General features: G+C 44.4%; 1 protein-coding gene across 1 annotated transcript in view; it reads right to left on the bottom strand.

The window, feature by feature from the left end:
• The window catches only part of tnfsf10l (TNF superfamily member 10, like), a 76,581-nt gene extending 65,572 nt beyond the window's left edge, over positions 1 to 11,009 (bottom strand). Inside the window, exon 1 of the mRNA XM_055938558.1 lies at positions 10,475 to 11,009. Coding sequence (XP_055794533.1) covers positions 10,475 to 10,699 — 225 coding nt within the window. The 5' untranslated portion in view covers positions 10,700 to 11,009. The remainder of the gene's footprint in view (positions 1 to 10,474) is intronic.
• Between the last annotated feature and the right edge of the window lie 6,869 nt (positions 11,010 to 17,878).

Genomic DNA, 17,878 nt, shown 5'->3' with positions numbered 1-17,878 from the left:
GGTTTGGGCTTAGTGGGACTATCATTTGAATTTTCAACAGGACAATGACCCAGCACACCTCCAGGCTGTGTAAGGGCTATTTTACCAAGAAGGAGAGTGATGGAGTGCTGCATCAGATGACCTGGCCTCCACAATCCCCAACCTCAACCAATTTGAGATGGTTTGGGATGAGTCGGACCGCAGAGTGAAGGAAAAGCAGCCAACAAGTGCTCAAAATATGTGGGAACGCCTTGAAGACTGTTGGAAAAGCATTCCAGGTGAAGCTGGTTGAGAGAATTCCAAGAGTGTGCAAAGCTGTCATCAAGGCAAAGGGTGGCTATTTGAAGAATCTCAAATATATTTGGACGTGTTTAACACTTTTTTAGTTACTATATGATACCATGTGTGTTATTTCATAGTTTTGATGTCTTCACTATTATTCTCCAATGTAGAAAATAGTAAAATAAAGAAAAATCCTTGAATGAGTAGGTGTTCTACAACTTTTGACCAGTAGTGTAGGTTATATCCCTTTCATGCTCACTTGGCGAAAACATGAAAGCCTCTGTTGTTCCAGATGACTGTGTGATCTCACTCTCCATGGGATGTGAGAAAAACTTTTAAATCATGTTAACGCCTGCAAGGCCTCCGGGCTAGATGGAATACCAGGACCGGCCCGTTCACAGAGCATGCAAGGACAACCTGGCAAGTGTCTTCAGACATTTTCAATCTTTCCTTGTCCCAGTCTATAATCCCAACATGTTTCAAGGTGACTACCATTGTCCCTGTTCCCAAGAACTCCAATGTAGCATGCCTATATCGCCCTGTAGCACTCACATCTGTAATTATGAAGTGCTTTAAAAGGCTGGTCATGACACACATCAACACCATCTCAGACACCCTGGGCCTACTCCAATTCGCATACCGCCCCAACAGACCCACAGATGGTGAAATCTTAATTGCACTTCACACAGCCCTCTCCCACCTGGACAAGAGGGAAAATAACTATGTGAGAATTATGCTTGGGCGGTATACCGTATATATCATAAACCGAGGGTATTTGGAAAAAGCCACAGGATGGTTATTCAATACCGTCAATATCAAAACAATTTCTTTGAATTTTTTCAATAAATTTGAATATTTGTAGCTACCTTTTAAGTTAATACCTGCAGTCAACTCGTGCAATATGTTAGGAGATGAAGCAGATTGCGTTCTTCATTTCACCAGTCACATTATTTTACATCATGAAGCTTACCGTAGTTACCCAGAACAGTTGAGCCTGTCACGCATTTATTTCTAAATAGCACAACGGGAGAAAGCGAGAGCCGGTGAGTCCATAGCTTCTATATCTATCGGCGAGTCTCTGTTGTGTGGCGCACATGAGGTGATGAAGTTACAATTGTACGCAATTCACTACAAAATGTTTGCAATCAGATATCTTACAACGGCTTTCTGTCAGAAGTCAAAGAGCTCTGGATGAGTTCTGTAAAGCTGCCATTTCCCCCCGTTTTTTTCTTCTCCCTCTTCCTTCAGAAAAGCATACGTCACAACTATGTTAATTTGAAAAAAATGTCTAGTTCAGTTGCTATTAGCTATGCTTGTATCACTTTATGTGCTTGATTTGCCTCTCTTTGCAATTAGTTTATGGCCGTTTTTACTTGTTAGCATTTAGCCAACAATATCTATGTGATTTCGCTATTAGTTTGTGCAAATGTTTATAGCATTCTCGTAAGAGAGGCCCAATGGCCATTTCTTACTTTTTTAATCGCCCCCTTGTGTGCTATGCCGGTAATACCGTAAATCCCGGTACGAGAGAAGAATGGTATAGCAACATGAAAATATGGATACCTCCCAGGCCTAATAAGAATGCTGTTCATAGACTACAGCTCAGCATCCAACACCATAGTCCCCTCCAAGCTCATCACCAAGCTCGGGACCCTGGGACTGAACACTCCCCTCTGCAACTGCATCCTGAACTTCCTGACAGGCCCAGGTGGTGTGGGTAGACCACAACATCTCTGCCAAGCTGACTCTCAACACAGGGGCCTCTGAGGTGTGAGCTTAGTCTCCTCCTGTTCTCCCTGTACGCCCACGACTGTGTGGCCATGCACAATTCTAATATCACCATCAAGTTTACTGACAACACGACAGTGGTAGGCCTGATCACTGACGGCGATGAGACAGCCTACAGGGAGGAAGTCAGAATTGCCAGTGTGCCAGTGTCCATAGCAGGATTTCTTATAAGCTTCCAGGTTAGAGTCCCGCTCCTTGAAAGCGGCAGCTCTACCCTTTAGCTCAGTGCGGATGTTGCCTGTAATCCATGGCTTCTGGTTGGGGTATGTACGTACAGTCACTGTGGGGAAGACGTCATCGATGTACTTATTGATGAAGCCAGTGACTGATGTGGTGTACTCCTCAATGCCATCGCAAGAATCCAGGAACATATTCCAGTTTGTGCTAGTTTAGCATCTGCTTCATTTGACCATTTTTCTATTGACCGAGTCACTGGTGCTTCCTGCTATCATTTTTGCTTGTAAGCAGTAATCAGGAGGATAGAATTAGGGTCAGATTGGCCAAATGGAGGGTGAGGGAGAGCTTTGTACGCGTCTCTGTGTGTAGAGTAAAGGTCGTCCAGAGTTTTTTTCCCTCTGGTTGCACATTTAACATGCTGATAGAAATTAGGTAAAACTGATTTAAGTTTCCCTGCATTAAAGTCCCTGGCCACTATGAGCGCCGCCTCTGGAAGAACGCTTTCCTGTTTGCTTATGGCGGTATACAGCTCATTGAGTGCGGTCTTAGTGCCAGCATTGGGCTGTGGTGGTATGTAGACAGCTATGGAAAATACAGATGGAAACTCTAGGTAGATAGAGTATCTCATGCTAAGCTGTAGACCACACTACCTCAGGCGAGCAAAACCTCGAGACCTCCTTAGATATCGTGCACCAGCTGTTGTTTACAAATATCCATAGACCGCCATCCCTTGTCTTACCAGAGGCTGCTGTTCTATCCTGCCGATAGAGTGTATAACCTGCCAGCTCTATGTTATTAATAGGGATGCGCAACATATCGGTGAGCATATCAGAATCGGACGATATTAGCTAAAAATGTCAACATCGGCATCGGACCGATGTCTAGTTTAACGCCGATGGGCAAAACTGATGTCAAAGCTGACGTGCACACCTATATAACGTAAGTAGAGGACGTAACAAAAAAAAACAGCGCTACACAGAACAAAGGCAGAAAAATACTAAGCGCACACTACCAACAACTAAACAAGTTCAATTCGAGCAGTCATTTTTAAGAGTAAGAACATTCCAACGAGACAACTCAAAGGCGAAATCCATTAGTGCCAAGATAATGGAATTCATTGCCCTTGACAACCAACAGTGCTCTGTCGCGGATGATGTTGGCTTTCGCCGACTGGTCGAGCCCCAGTACACACTATTTTTCAGATGTTGCCCAACCGGAGTTATACAGTATTGTTGAAACTCACATCCATGAGCGTCACTGTTATTAGCTTCACGACTGACATTTGGACCAGCGGTGTCAGCCTCATGAGCATTATGAGTCTGACAGCACAGTGGGTCGATGAGGATTTCATACTGAGGAAAGCTCAAGAATGTGCAGGTTCTCATACCGCTGCTGCCATTTCAAATGACATTTGAGAACATGTTTGAAACTTGGAAATATGAACACTCCTAGCTCCATTCGAACAACTGACTCAACTGCGTCTTCAGCAGACGGGATACCCTGTCATGGCATCAAAACGCCTGCTCAACAGAATTGCCAACACAGACCGTGGGGTTAAAACAAAAGTGCTCGAGGCTGTGAACAAGCGATTCGGTGGCAAATATGCACATTTTTCTAACAAAACATATGCTATACAATAAATATGTTATCAGACTGTCATCTGATGAAGTTGTTTCTTGGTTAGTGACTATTTATATCTAATTTTGGTCGAAATTGTGATAGCTACCTATGCAGGAAAAAAATGGTGGGGGAAAAAAGTTGTGTCTTGCTATCGTGGTTAGCTAATAGAAATACATATTGTGTCTTCCCTGTAAAACATTTTAAAAATCAGAAATGATGGCTGGATTCACAAGATGTGCATCTTTCATCTGGTGTCTTGGACTTGTGATTTAATGATTTTAGATGCTAGAATTTACTTGTGACGCTATGCTAGGCTATGCTAGTCAGTTCTTTTACTGATGGGGGTGCTTCCGGATTCGGGATTGTGATGAAGTAGAAGTTAACTTGGGTCAAACGTTTTGGGTAGCCTTCCACAAGCTCCCACAATAAGTTGGATGAATTTTGGCCCATTCCTCCTGACAGAGCTGGGGTAACTGAGTCAGGTTTGTAGGCCTCCTTGCGTGCACACGCTTTTTCAGTTCTGCCCACACATTTTCTATAGGATTGAGGTCAGGGCTTTGTGGTGGCCACTCCAATACCTTGACTTTGTTGTCCTTAAGCCATTTTGCCACAACTTTGTTTGCAAGTATGCCTGGGGTCATTGTCCATTTGGAAGACCCATTTGCGACCAAGTTTTAACTTCCTGACTGATGTCTTGAGATGTTGCTTCAATATATCCACATAATTTTCCTACCTCATGATGCCATCTATTTCGTGAAGTGCACCAGTCCCTCCTGCAGCAAAGCACCCCCACAACATGATGCTGCCACCCCCGTGCTTCACGGTTGGGATGGTGTTCTTCGGCTTGCAAGCCTCCCCCTTTTTCCTCCAAACATAACAATGGTTATTGTAGCCAAACAGTTCTATTTTTGTTTCATCAGACCAGAGGACACTTCTCCTAATAGTATGGTCTTTGTCCCCATATGCAGTTGCAAACCGTAATCTGGCTTTTTTATGGCGGTTTTGGAACAGAGGCTTCTTCCTTGCTGAGCGGCCTTTCAGGTTATGTCGATATAGGACTCGTTTTACTGTAGCCTATCAGAAGCTTCCAAAGCCATGACCTAATTTTCTGGAATTTTCCAAGCTGTTTAAAGGCACAGTCAACTTAGTGTATGTACACTTCTGACCCACTGGAATACTGATACAGTGAATTATAAGTGAAATAATCTGTCTGTAAACAATTGTTGCAAAAATTACTTGTGGCATGCACAAAGTAGATGTCCTAACTGACTTGCCAAAACTATAGTTTGTTAACAAGAAATGTGTGGAGTGGTTGAAAAACGAGTTTTAATGACGCCAACCTAAGTGTATGTAAACTTCCGACTTCAACTGTATATATAAAACATAACATGTGACCCGTTTCAAGAAGCTAGGCCAATGTCGCACGTCACTACTACACAGGAGAGGCATTTGAATGTTTTTATTTTTACAAAAATGGGTTTTTGGCAGAATTGCCTTCTGGAACATGTGAACTTTCATGTGCCTTAATAACAAATTTGTATGCCATCTGTAAATATGAATAAAATTGTTAAATTACGAGCGTAGTTTCCAGGAAAAAGCCACGAACCTTCCCACTAACCGTGATTGACTGAGATAATGGATGGGCTGGACATGCCAAGAGATTAGTTCAGGTTGGTCTGCCATGTAGCACGCTTCTGTCTATAACATGTTAAATATATAGTGTTAACCATGGAGAACTGTAAAGTGTTGCTACTGCTCTCAACAATATTGCTGCCCTGAAGATCAGTGGGAACAAATTGTGATGGTCTACTTTCTGCACACGATCAGTGTGAACCGGGATGACGTGACACAACGGCCAAACAAGTTTTAGCTAGCTACAAACCAAATGGAAAAGACACGCTCCCGTGAAGTGTTCATCCATATATATGGACGGGTAAGACTAACTATATTTTCAGATATTATAAGTTTCTAATTTTGTCAGATAGTCGTTTTCATTGTAAATTAAAGCGTACTGTTAGCTAGCAAGCGAACTGTTAGCTAGCAAGCAATCTGTGTAGTAATCTTATTTGCATCTCAAACAGCCTAGTATTGCTAGTTAATGGCTAAGCCCGCTACGCTATGAAACCTGTGATAGAAAGATTACATACTTACCTGATTTATTTGATATTAATGGTTAAAAATGTATAATAACAAATAGTAAGACATTTCTGTTCTACTAAAGCTGTGTTTTATGGACTCCACTCAAGCTCCCTGCAGCTAATCTGGTCGTATGGTCAAGAATGGATTTCACCAGAGATAATGAGGGATTGTTCTACTCCTAAACTGTCTCAAAATCATTCTTGCATCTGGGAGACTAAGCCAGGTGGGGGTCTGCTCGGCCCAACAGTCAAGAGTGTTGGGTTGCCTAGTCTCATTATTGCAATAATTAAATCGATATTAAATAAAGATGATTGTTTGAAGAAATTACAAAGTCTCAGTATGAATTTCCACGACAAACCACACACTATTGCAAAGACTTTGATATTACCGGCCACAATTGATATGGTGAAAACAATGTGAGGGGAGGCAGAGGCATAGAAACTCACATCAATACCTTTGTCCGATAATACTGTCAAACTAAGAATTAATGATATAGCTAGCAATCAAAAGGAAACTGAGGAACGACTCAAACTCCCCACCTTATGCTCTCCAAATGGATGTTAGCTGTGAGGGCCAAGATACACTGACTTTTGTTTGCTACGTGTTGGCGGATGCTATTCACGAAGACATATTGTTCTGTCTCACGATTCCCGAGCAAGAAACGGCACGTACGAGGTACGCACTGTCGACCACGCCTCCTGACTTTGAGAATTTCCGATGCGACATGCATCAAGCACACCCATCTCAGTTGTGGTGGTGAGATAAGAGAAATTATGTCAGACTAATTTGCAATTGAATGTCATAGCCCCACATAAGTATATGATGGTGAATTGAGAATACAATCAGAAGTAGAGTTAGAATGTTTTTCAATTGACTGCCATAACTTTTTTTATTCACTGTTAATTACATAATTTTCTTTCACGTGGTTGGGCTCTCGAGAAAGTTCTTGTATCAAAATTGGGTCGTAGGCCCAAAAAGTTTGGGAACCTCTGGGTTAGTGTTAGGTTTAGAAAAGGGCTTAGGGTAAGGGTTAGGTTTAAGTTTTAGGTTAGAAAAGGGTTAGGGTTAGTAGATAGCTAGTTGAAATGTTACTGATAGTCCATCTGTAGATGCTCTATGAATAGGCAACCTTACGCTGTTATTTGGCTATGTAGCCTATACTCTTAGAAAATATTGTTATTTTGGGGTTCTATATAGAACCCTTTGGCTTCTTGGATGATATTAAAGTTGACTTCACTAAAAAAGGTTATACATTTATATACCCCATGAGGGCAAAGACCTTGAGGGTTTTACCCCTACCCCAGAGTGTAATGTGGATTTTTGCAAACAGCTAACAAAAGCTAAACCTTGTTAGACATTGTCGATATCATGAAATGGCTAGCGGACATCCGACACCTTAACTCTCTATGGCAGGGGGAGATCGAATTTGTATTTTACAAAATTGTTACCGAGGTCAGAGTGGAAAACAGCAAGGTTCATAGAGAAAGATTCATACAAACCTGCGCTGTTGCAAACTAAATGCTAGCTTTTATAAACACATGATTTCCTCTTGCTTTAAAATAAATACAAATTAAGGGGTTCTACATAGAACCTTTGTGATCATTTCAAATTTTAACTTCCCTTCAGAATCGAAAACCAACTGCCATAAAAGCATGAAGACGCAAGAGGAAGGTGGTTGAACTTGCAAATATACTATTTTTCAATTTATTAAAAGGTAAACAAAGTTGATTATTTAATTCAAATATATGAAGCCAAAGTCATATGATGAACTATGGGCTAGATAGATAATGTTGTATTAGAATTTGTGCACCATTTGTAAGCTAGCTAGCTAGCTAGCTAGCCGAAAAAGCTAGGCTACTTTAATAAACCACTTTACAAGCTAGCTAGCTTACTCTTACAAATAAATTAACTTTTTAAATGATGGAATATGAAAAATAAAGCTACAGACCCAGCCTGACATTGGAAATTAGCTAATTGTTCATTTTATTTGAGTATTTCAGTGAGGGGACTATTTTCTTGAAGTCAAAGAAGACTGTTGCTGACCTCTGTTGAACTTACGTGATGGCCAGTGGGATGACTGAGAGGAGGTATGTATTTAAATGATTTATTACAGTATTATATATGCTATAATAAGTCTTGGTGATTCAATAGCCTAGTTAATCATGAATTGACTTTTAACACACAATCTATGTTTTTCTCAGTCTGGCAGTAACCTAACTATCAGAGGCAGAGGATCTCTTTTGGCTGCTGCTGACAACAGCTGCATGCAAATTGTTCTTCTACATCATAATGATATGTTTACGCAGCATTTTTTCTTCATTTTGGTATACTAATTCATGCTTCTGCTCCTTTCTTTGTATTCTCAGGAACCAGCCAGGCAACCACCCAAAATGTACTGTTCCATAAAGAAGTCAGTCAGAGTTGTTACCAAGATTGACATGGGCCATCATTCAAACAAAGGGATGCCACCCAGGCCACCAGAGCATACTTCCAAACATATAATGAAAATGAAATAAAAAAAATATGCTGGTCTTTTTCTCCATTATGTATGTTTATTCTATTATATTCTTGGCTAAAAAAAACAATATTTATTAGTAGTAGCCTTAATTCATAAATTACACCATACGGGGTTCCAGAGTACCAGTCAAAAGTTTGAACACACCTACTCATTCAAGGGTTTTTCTTTATTTTTACTACTTTCTACATTGTAGAATAACACATATGGAATCACGTAGCAACCAAAAAAGTGTTCAATTCTTCAAAGTAGACACCCTTTGCCTCAGTGTCAGCTTTACACACTCTTGGCATTCTCTCAACCAGCTTCACCTGGAATGCTTTTCCAGCAGTCTTGTTGGCTGCATGTCCTCCACTCTGCGGTCCGACTCATCCCAAACCATCTCGATTGGGTTGAGGTAGGGTGATTGTGGAGGCCAGGCCATCTGATGCACCACTCCATTGCTCTCCTTCTTGGTTAAATAGCCTTTACAGAGCCTGGAGGTGTGTTGGGTCATTGCCCTGTTGAAAAACAAATGATAGAAACACTAAGCACAAACCAGATGGGATGGCGTATCGCTGCAGAATGCTGTGGTAGCCATGCTGGTTAAGTGTGCCTTGAATTACCAGCAAAGCAACTTGACACCATCTCACCTCCTCCTCCATGCTTCACGGTGAGAACCACATATGCGGAGATCATCCATTCACCTACTCTGCTTCTCACAAAGACACGGCGGTTGGAACCAACAATCGAACATTTGGACTCATCAGACCAAAGGACAGATTTCCACCGGTCTAATGTCCATTGCTCGTGTTTTTTGGCCCAAGCGAGTCTCTTTTTCTTATTCGTGTCCTTTAGTAGTGGTTTATTTGCAGCAATTTGACCATGGAGGCCTGATTCACGCAGTCTCCTCTGAACAGTTGATGTTGAGATGTGTCTGTAACTTGAACTGTGAAGCATTTATTTGGGCTGCAGTTAATTGCAGATTTCTCAGGCTGGTAACTCTAATGAACTTATCCTCTACAGCAGAGGTAACTCTGGCTCTTCCTTTCCTGTGGCGGTCCTCATGAGATTCAGTTTCATCATAGCGCTTGATGGTTTTTGTGACTGCACTTTAAGAAACTTTCAAAGTTCTTGAAATTTTCCGGATTGACTGACCTTCATGTCTTAAAGTAATAATAGACTGTCATTTCTCTTTGTTTATTTGAGCTGTTCTTGCCATAATATGGACTCGGTCTTTTACCAAATAGGGCTTTCATTATACCAACCCTACCACATCACAGCACAACTGATTGGCTCAAACGCATTAAGAAGGAAAGAAAATCCACAAATGAACTTTTAACAAGGCACATCTGTTAATTGAAATGCATTCCAGGTGACTACCTCATGAAGCTGGCTGAGAGATTACCAAGAGTGTGCAAAGCTGTCATCAAGGCGAAGGGTGGCTACTTTGAATAATCGAAAATATATTTTGATTTGTTTAACACTTTTTTGGTTGCTACATTATTCCATATGTGTTATTTCATAGTTTTGATGTCTTCACGATTATTCTACATGTAGAAAATGGTTTAAAAAAAAAAAAAAAAAAACCTTGAACGAGTACGTGAGGCCAAACTTTTGACTGGTACTATTTTTGGGGGGTCAGAAAACGTGAGTGCTAAATAAAACCACAAATAATGTGTAAGGCTACACCAGGGTTCCACAACTGTTACATTATTGATGCACAATCTAACACAAACAACATGGTTGGTCCCTGTTGTCAGACAGGCGACATGCCAGTTAACATTTTCAGTCACACGATTTCCTAAAACTTTGTCAAATCGTGCATAAAGTTCGTCCACAACAGTGTTGGAATATCATCAAGCACGTCTCGCCATGAAACTTTATTCAAAGTGTTCGTTAAACTCCAAAACTGCACTGCTGCTGCGGCCAACCTAACACCATCCTCTCTCCCTCTTCCTTCTCCAATCCACTGAACAAAAACCAATTCCTTACCTGTGATACTGACATATTTAGGTACACGAACAGTCCGGTGGTCGAGGCAATCTGTAGAACGATCACCACAATAACCACCATTGCGATCCACATCTTGGATGGCGCGGCATCGCGACGCGCGTTTACCGCAGCCGCCGTGGCCGGGACCATCATATACGTTGTGGATTCGTTGCTGACGCTTCTGAAGTAATCCTGCTGCTGCTGAAGACTGTTCGGCGTGGCCATGGTAGCATTCCTGACACATGAGTATCCGTGAAAAACAACAACGAAGTCAAGGACGGGACGGGTATATTAAATCAATGCCCACGCTACATGAGCTTGTCTCCTACTTTTCGAGACGGAAAGAGCCCCTTCATTCAATTTAGCGTGGGAGGGAGAGAAGGAGGGTAACCACTCCAGTCTTTTATCCTATTCCTTGTATTCCTTCCTCTTTGCCCCGACGACTTGAGAGAAAGTTGACTGGGGTAACCACGTTCCAACCCTGCAGACAGAGAGTGTGCGCAGCCTGCCTCCGCTCTAGTTCCTTCAAACAGAGATGCGTGCGTGGTGTTAACCTCTCAGTTACCTCCTGAGCGAGTCCACCGCCACTGCACTGAACAGAATAGGACAAATATTTAGCCAAAACTCTAGAAAACTGAGCCTTGATTAAATATTTGAACTTTCCCTTGGCAATCGTCTATTTTATTGTTAGTATGGCTATGGAAATGTGTATTTGAAATGAATGGTACTTTTTTTTATCATGAAAAATTCAAACCTAACTAAAGTGTTTTTCATCTGACTTATATTTATTATTAAGAATAGATGACATTTGTGAAACTAAAAGGGAAGCGTTTATGGTAAAATAAACAACTTTCATCTCAAACACAAACTCCCAATGAAGATGCATTAAGTTGCATTTGAAATGACTGTAAAAGAAGCAGATAGATGGGAACAGATAAGTGACTGCTTTTAGCGCTGTAAATATGTCTGACTATCTTTATTAATAATCTTGATTTCCTTTCCGTCTCTCCCACTTTCTGTCTCTCGTCTCTACAGCTGTGTCGTCATGTGTGAGCCAAGGGGACCACTGCTTGTCTCATTGCTCCATGAGTGTATGCTCTATGTTGAAATGGGAGACAGATTGTGGGGGAGACAGTGGTTTTGGGACCCCGCCAGACAGACAGCCCTGATACTGAGGACCTCTCCCCCTCAAACGTTGTTATACGACCGACTGACCGAACAGAGCCCTGGGAGAAAGGGAGTAGCCTAGGTTTATGAATAAATCATATCCAGACACAGACACTTACTAATCTAAGGTCAGTTGTTTTGGGTGTTTTCTCGCCCAAATAGTTTGGCACAGGTACTTTGATTCGTACACTTCATAGTAGGGCACAGATGTGTGGTGATCCCTTTTCCAAACAAGTATGGCTGGCCTATTCCTCTCTACCTCTCCAAATTAGTGTGACATCTCTCTCTCATAATTCCTGGAAGCAGGGGAAGGAAGGCCCTGTCGCTTTGATGCTCCCATCCCTGTAAAGAGGTGAAACCACAGGTCTGCTGCTGATGTCAAAGGAGAAATAAACTCTTCACAGAGATGTTCAACATGGTTGCGTTGAAGAGGAACAATAAACCATTCAGACATTCATATGACAGAGCTGGCTGCAATCATTTGATTCAAATGATAGGGGGACTCGGGAAAAAAAAAACATGTTTCAACCAATGACCTACAGAGATGAAATTATATACAGTATATGTCTCTGAGAGACAAATGTACCTTTTCTTGAGTCAGGCTTTTAATGTATACCTGAGTGAGTGAGTGAGTGAGTGAGTGAGTGAGTGAGTGAGTGAGTGAGTGAGAGAAGTGCTTGCTTGCTCTACTGGGCAATTCCACAGTAACAGAGTGATACTGAGACTCAGATTTTACCCTTTAAAATGTATGTCAAACAAAAACGCATGATTGCAAAGTTAAACAAATCATAAAACTCTATGCACAAGGACTACCTTTAATAATTTCCACGGAAAATGTAACAAAAAAACATTTACTTGAACAGTGCACATGCAAAGTTCGGTAAGAAGGAAGGTTTGTGCTGTTTCTGCCATCATTTTGTTACCAAACGTTGTATCTGTACCTCGTGCATAGAGTTGTATGGTTTGTTTAACTTTGCAATCACCTATTTTTCCATCCAGGCAGTTTACTCCTTTTTGTCTGTATAGTAACACATGTGGATTACATACATTGATAATTTTCTGCAGTCCCAGTTGCACAGTAGATAGGCTACCACTACACTATCCACTGGGTACACACTTGTTGAATCAACGTTGTTGAAGACTACGCTTCTGAAACTCTGTGCATGTATCCGTCTATATTTCCTCTTTGTATATATATTTCGCATGTGTGTATGTTTCTGCCTATGTGTGTGTGTATGTTCCTGTCCGTATTGTGTCCCGCGGAAGGGGCTGCCCGTGGCCAAATGTGGGAGGCAAAAGTTCACAATCTACATTCCTGCCATGTTAGATATCTGAGTTGGGGTAATACATCAGACACACACGCGCGCACGCATGCACTGCAGGCAGGCAGAAACACATCTCAGCCAAACATGCGCGTGCACACACACACACACACACACAAAAAAACATACCTTAGCCACACACACACACACACACACCGGACGCACACAGTGCGTTTGTAGGCATAACCGACATAAGCAGCTACCCCGCTAGTGTCACGTTCCTGACCTATTTATGTTAGTTGTTATGTGTGTTAGTTGGTCAGGACGTGAGGTTGGGTGGGCATTCTATGTTTTCTGTTTCTGTGTTGGTTTTGGGTTGCCTGGTATGGCTCTTAATTAGAGGCAGGTGTTTGGCGTTCCTCTAATTAAGAGTCATATTTAGGTAGGCGTTGTCACAGTGTTCGTTGTGGGTGATTGTCTTCCGTGTCTGTATGTTATTTCGTACCACACGGGACTGTTTCGGTTTATGTAGTCTGTTTCCTATTCGTGCGTTCTTCGTGTCTATGTAAGTTCTCATGTTTAGGTCAGTCTACGTCGTTTGTTATTTTGAATCATTTCAAGTGTAGTTCGTGTTCGTTTTTCGCCTTGTTTAATAAATATGTGTTCAAACTTCGCTGCGCCTTGGTTCCCTCAATACTCCTCCTTTTCCGAAGATGGAGAGGAGGAGGATCGCCGTTACAGAATCACCCACCATACCAGAGCCAAGCAGCGGAGTCAACGGAGTAAGGGACAGGAAAAGAAGGAGCAATGGACATGGGACGATATATTGGACGGAAAGGGTTGCTACACTTGGGAGGAGATCCTGGCTGGTAGGGATCGCCTCCCATGGGAACAGCTGGAGGCACTGAGGAGAGCAGAGGCTACCGGAGAGAGGAACCGGAGCTATGAGGGAACGCGTCTGGCACGGAAGCCCAAAAAGCCCGTAAGTAACTCCCAAAAATTTCTTGGGGGGGGGCTAGGAGGTAGTGGGCCAAGGGCAGGTAGGAGACCTGCGCCCACTTCCCAGGCTTACCGTGGAGAGCGGGAGTACGGGCAGGCGCCGTGTTACGCAGTAGAGCGCACGGTGTCTCCTGTACGAGTGCATAGCCCAGTGCGGGTTATTCCACCTCCCCGCACTGGTAGGGCTAGATTGGGTATTGAGCCAGGTGTCATGAGGCCGGCTCAACGCGTCTGGTCTCCAGTGCGTCTCCTCGGGCCGGCATACATGGCACCTGCCTTACGCATGGTTTCCCCGGTTCGCCTACATAGCCCGGTGCGGGTTATTCCACCTCCCCGCACTGGTCGGGCAACCGGGAGTATTCAACCAGGTAAGGTTGGGCAGGCTCAATGCTCAAGAGTGCCAGTACGCCTCCACGGTCCGGTATTTCCGGCGCCACCTCCCCGCCCCAGCCTAGTACCTACAGTGTCTACACTACGCACTAGGCCACCAGTGCGTATCCTGAGCCCTGTTCCTCCTCCACGCACTCTCCCTGTAGTGCGTGTATCTAGCCCGGTGCCTCCAGTTCCGGCCCCACGCACTAAGCTACCAGTGCGTCTCCAGAGCCCTGTACAAACTGTATCTTCTCCCCCTACTAATCCTGATGTGCTTGTCCTCAGCCCGGTGTCACCAGTGCCGGTACCTCGCATCAGGTATAGAGTGGGCTTTGAGAATACAGTGTGCCCTGTCCCTGCTCCCCGCACTAGTAGGAAGGTGCTTATCCTTAGCCCGGTGCCTCCAGTTCCGGCACCACGCACCAGGTCTACAGTGCGCCGTATCCGGCCAGAGCCATCCGTCTCCCCAGCGCCATCTGAGCCATCCGTCTCCCCAGCGCCATCTGAGCCATCCGTCTCCCCAGCGCCATCTGAGCCATCCGTCTCCCCAGCGCCATCTGAGCCATCCGTCTCCCCAGCGCCATCTGAGCCATCCGTCTCCCCAGCGCCGTCTGAGCCATCCGTCTGCCATGAGCCTGCAAAGCCGCCCGTCTGTCATGAGCCTGCAAAGCCGCCCGTCTGCCATGAGCCTGCAGAGCCGCCCGTCTGCCATGAGCCTACTGAGCCGTCCGCCAGACAGGATCTGCTAGAGCCGCCCGCCAGACAGGAGCCGCTAGAGCCGCCCGCCAGACAGGATCCGCCAGAGCCGCCAAACAGACAGGATCCGCCAGAGCCGCCAACCAGACAGGATCTGCCAGAGCCGCCAACCAGACAGGATCTGCCAGAGCCGCCAACCAGACAGGATCTGCCAGAGCCGCCAACCAGACAGGATCTGCCAGAGCCGCCAACCAGACAGGATCTGCCAGAGCCGCCAACCAGACAGGATCTGCCAGAGCCGCCAGCGAGCCATGAGCAGCCAGAGCCGCCAGCGAGCCATGAGCAGCCAGAGCCGTCAGAGAGCCATGAGCGTCGAGAGCCGTCAGCCCGCCATGAGCGTCGAGAGCCGTCAGCCTGCCATGAGCGTCCAGATTCGTCAGTCAGCCATGAGCTGCCCTTCAGCCTTAAACGGCTAGATACCCAGAACTGCCCATCAATCCAGAGCTGTCTCTCTGTCCGGAGCTGCCTTTCAGTCCGGAGTTGCCCCTCTATCATTATCTCCCTCTCTATCTTGATCTACCTCTATATTCTTATCTATCCCTCTGTCTTGATCTATCTCTCTGTCCCGGTGCTGTCCCTATCAGTGATGTTATTAAGAGGATTTTGTGGGGGTAAAAGGAGGGTGGACATTCTTAGAGGGAGGAAGCTAGGATGGATTATGGTGGGGTGGGGACCTCGCCCGGAGCCTGAGCCACCACCGTGGTTAGATGCCCACCCAGACCCTCCCCTAGACTTTGTGCTGGTGCGCCCGGAGTTCGCACCTTATGGGGGGGGTAATGTCACGTTCCTGACCTATTTATGTTAGTTGTTATGTGTGTTAGTTGGTCAGGACGTGAGGTTGGGTGGGCATTCTATGTTTTCTGTTTCTGTGTTGGTTTTGGGTTGCCTGGTATGGCTCTTAATTAGAGGCAGGTGTTTGGCGTTCCTCTAATTAAGAGTCATATTTAGGTAGGCGTTGTCACAGTGTTCGTTGTGGGTGATTGTCTTCCGTGTCTGTATGTTATTTCGTACCACACGGGACTGTTTCGGTTTATGTAGTCTGTTTCCTATTCGTGCGTTCTTCGTGTCTATGTAAGTTCTCATGTTTAGGTCAGTCTACGTCGTTTGTTATTTTGAATCATTTCAAGTGTAGTTCGTGTTCGTTTTCGCCTTGTTTAATAAATATGTGTTCAAACTTCGCTGCGCCTTGGTTCCCTCAATACTCCTCCTTTTCCGAAGATGGAGAGGAGGAGGATCGCCGTTACAGCTAGGGGGCCCCCCAACTCAAAAAGTATTTTCAGCTTACTGTTAGTTAGTATAGTAGAATACACAACGTGCAATTTGGAAATTTGGTAGTGCATCAGCAGTTTTTCTCTTTAGACTGTATGTCAGTCACTGACAGTCACTCAATTAGCCCATGTCAGCACTTTATAGATTGCTAGGTAAATTAGTCTAGCCAGCAATCTAAACCTTCTAGTAATCATGGCTGAATTACTGACCAGACACACAAGACCCTGACCTCTAGGGGGCCCCCATTGATTTTGTTAGTCACTCTCACTGCGATATCAAATGAACATGGCATGCACAATATATACAAAAGTATGTGAACACCCCTTCAAATTAGTGGATTTGGCTATTTCAGCCACACCCGTTGCTGACAGGTGTATAAAATCGACCACACAGTCATGCAATCTCCATTGGAAGTAGAATGGCCTTACTGGAGAGCTCAGTGACTTTCAACGTGGCAATATCATAGGATGCCACCTTTCCAACAAATCAGTTCTTCAAATGTCTGCCCCGCTAGAGCTGCCACGGTCAACTGTAAGTGCTGTTATTGTGAAGTGGAAATGTCTAGGAGCAACAACGGCTCAGCAGTGAAGTGGTAGGCCACACAAGCGCACAGAATGGGGACCACCGAGTGTTGAAGCACATAGCGCATAAAACATCTTCTGTCCTCGGTTCCAACTCTCACTACCAAGTTCCAAACTGCATCAGGAAAGAATGTCAGCACAATAACTGTTCGTATTGAGCTTCATGAAATGGGTTTCCATGGCCGAGCAGCTGCAAACAAGCCTAAGCTGCAAACAAGCCTAAGATCACTATGCGCCAAGCGTCGGATGCCAAGCGTCGGTCGGAGTGGTGTAAAGCTCGCCGCCATTGGACTGGAGCAGTGGAAAAGCATTCTCTGGAGTGATGACTCACACTTCACCATCTGGCTGTCCAATGGACAAATCTGAGTTTGGCGGATGCCAGGAGAACGCTACCTGCCCTAATGCATAGTGCCAACTGTAAAGTTTGGTGGAAGAGGAATAATAGTCTGTTTTTGGCTAGGCCCCTTAGTTCCAGTGAAGGGAAATAATTGTATACATGTTTTAACCCTTTTCTCCCCAACTTCATGATATCCAATTGGTAGTTACAGTCTTGTCCCATCGCTGCAACTCACGTACTGACTAGGGAGAGGCGAATATCGAAAACCATGTGTCCTCCAGAACACGACCCTGCTAAGCCGCACTGCTTCTTGACACACTACTCGCTTATCCCAGAAGCCAGCCTCACCAATGTGTCAGAAGAAACACTGTACAACTGGTGACCGTGTCAGCATGCATGCTCCCGGCCCACCACAGGAGTCGCTAGTGAGCAATGGGACAACGATATCCCGGCCGGCCATAGCTAGGTTGCAATGGAGCCCGCTTAGCCTGGAATAGCTAACGAACATTTCCAGCACTGTAGAAGCTCTGTTTATTACGCACTTGTTCAGGACAGTATTAACAATCCGAAGTTCCAATGCGGCTATGCTTAAAACACAAATCTCAATTCTGTGCAAATTTATGGAGAAAAATGTTTGTCTTTCTCAATGACGCCTTGTCAT

The sequence above is a fragment of the Salvelinus fontinalis genome, chromosome 11, assembly GCF_029448725.1.
Source record: "Salvelinus fontinalis isolate EN_2023a chromosome 11, ASM2944872v1, whole genome shotgun sequence".
Lineage (NCBI taxonomy): Eukaryota > Metazoa > Chordata > Actinopteri > Salmoniformes > Salmonidae > Salvelinus > Salvelinus fontinalis.
The sequence above is the reverse complement of the archived record's forward strand: the minus strand, read 5'-3'. Positions and strand labels throughout refer to the sequence as shown.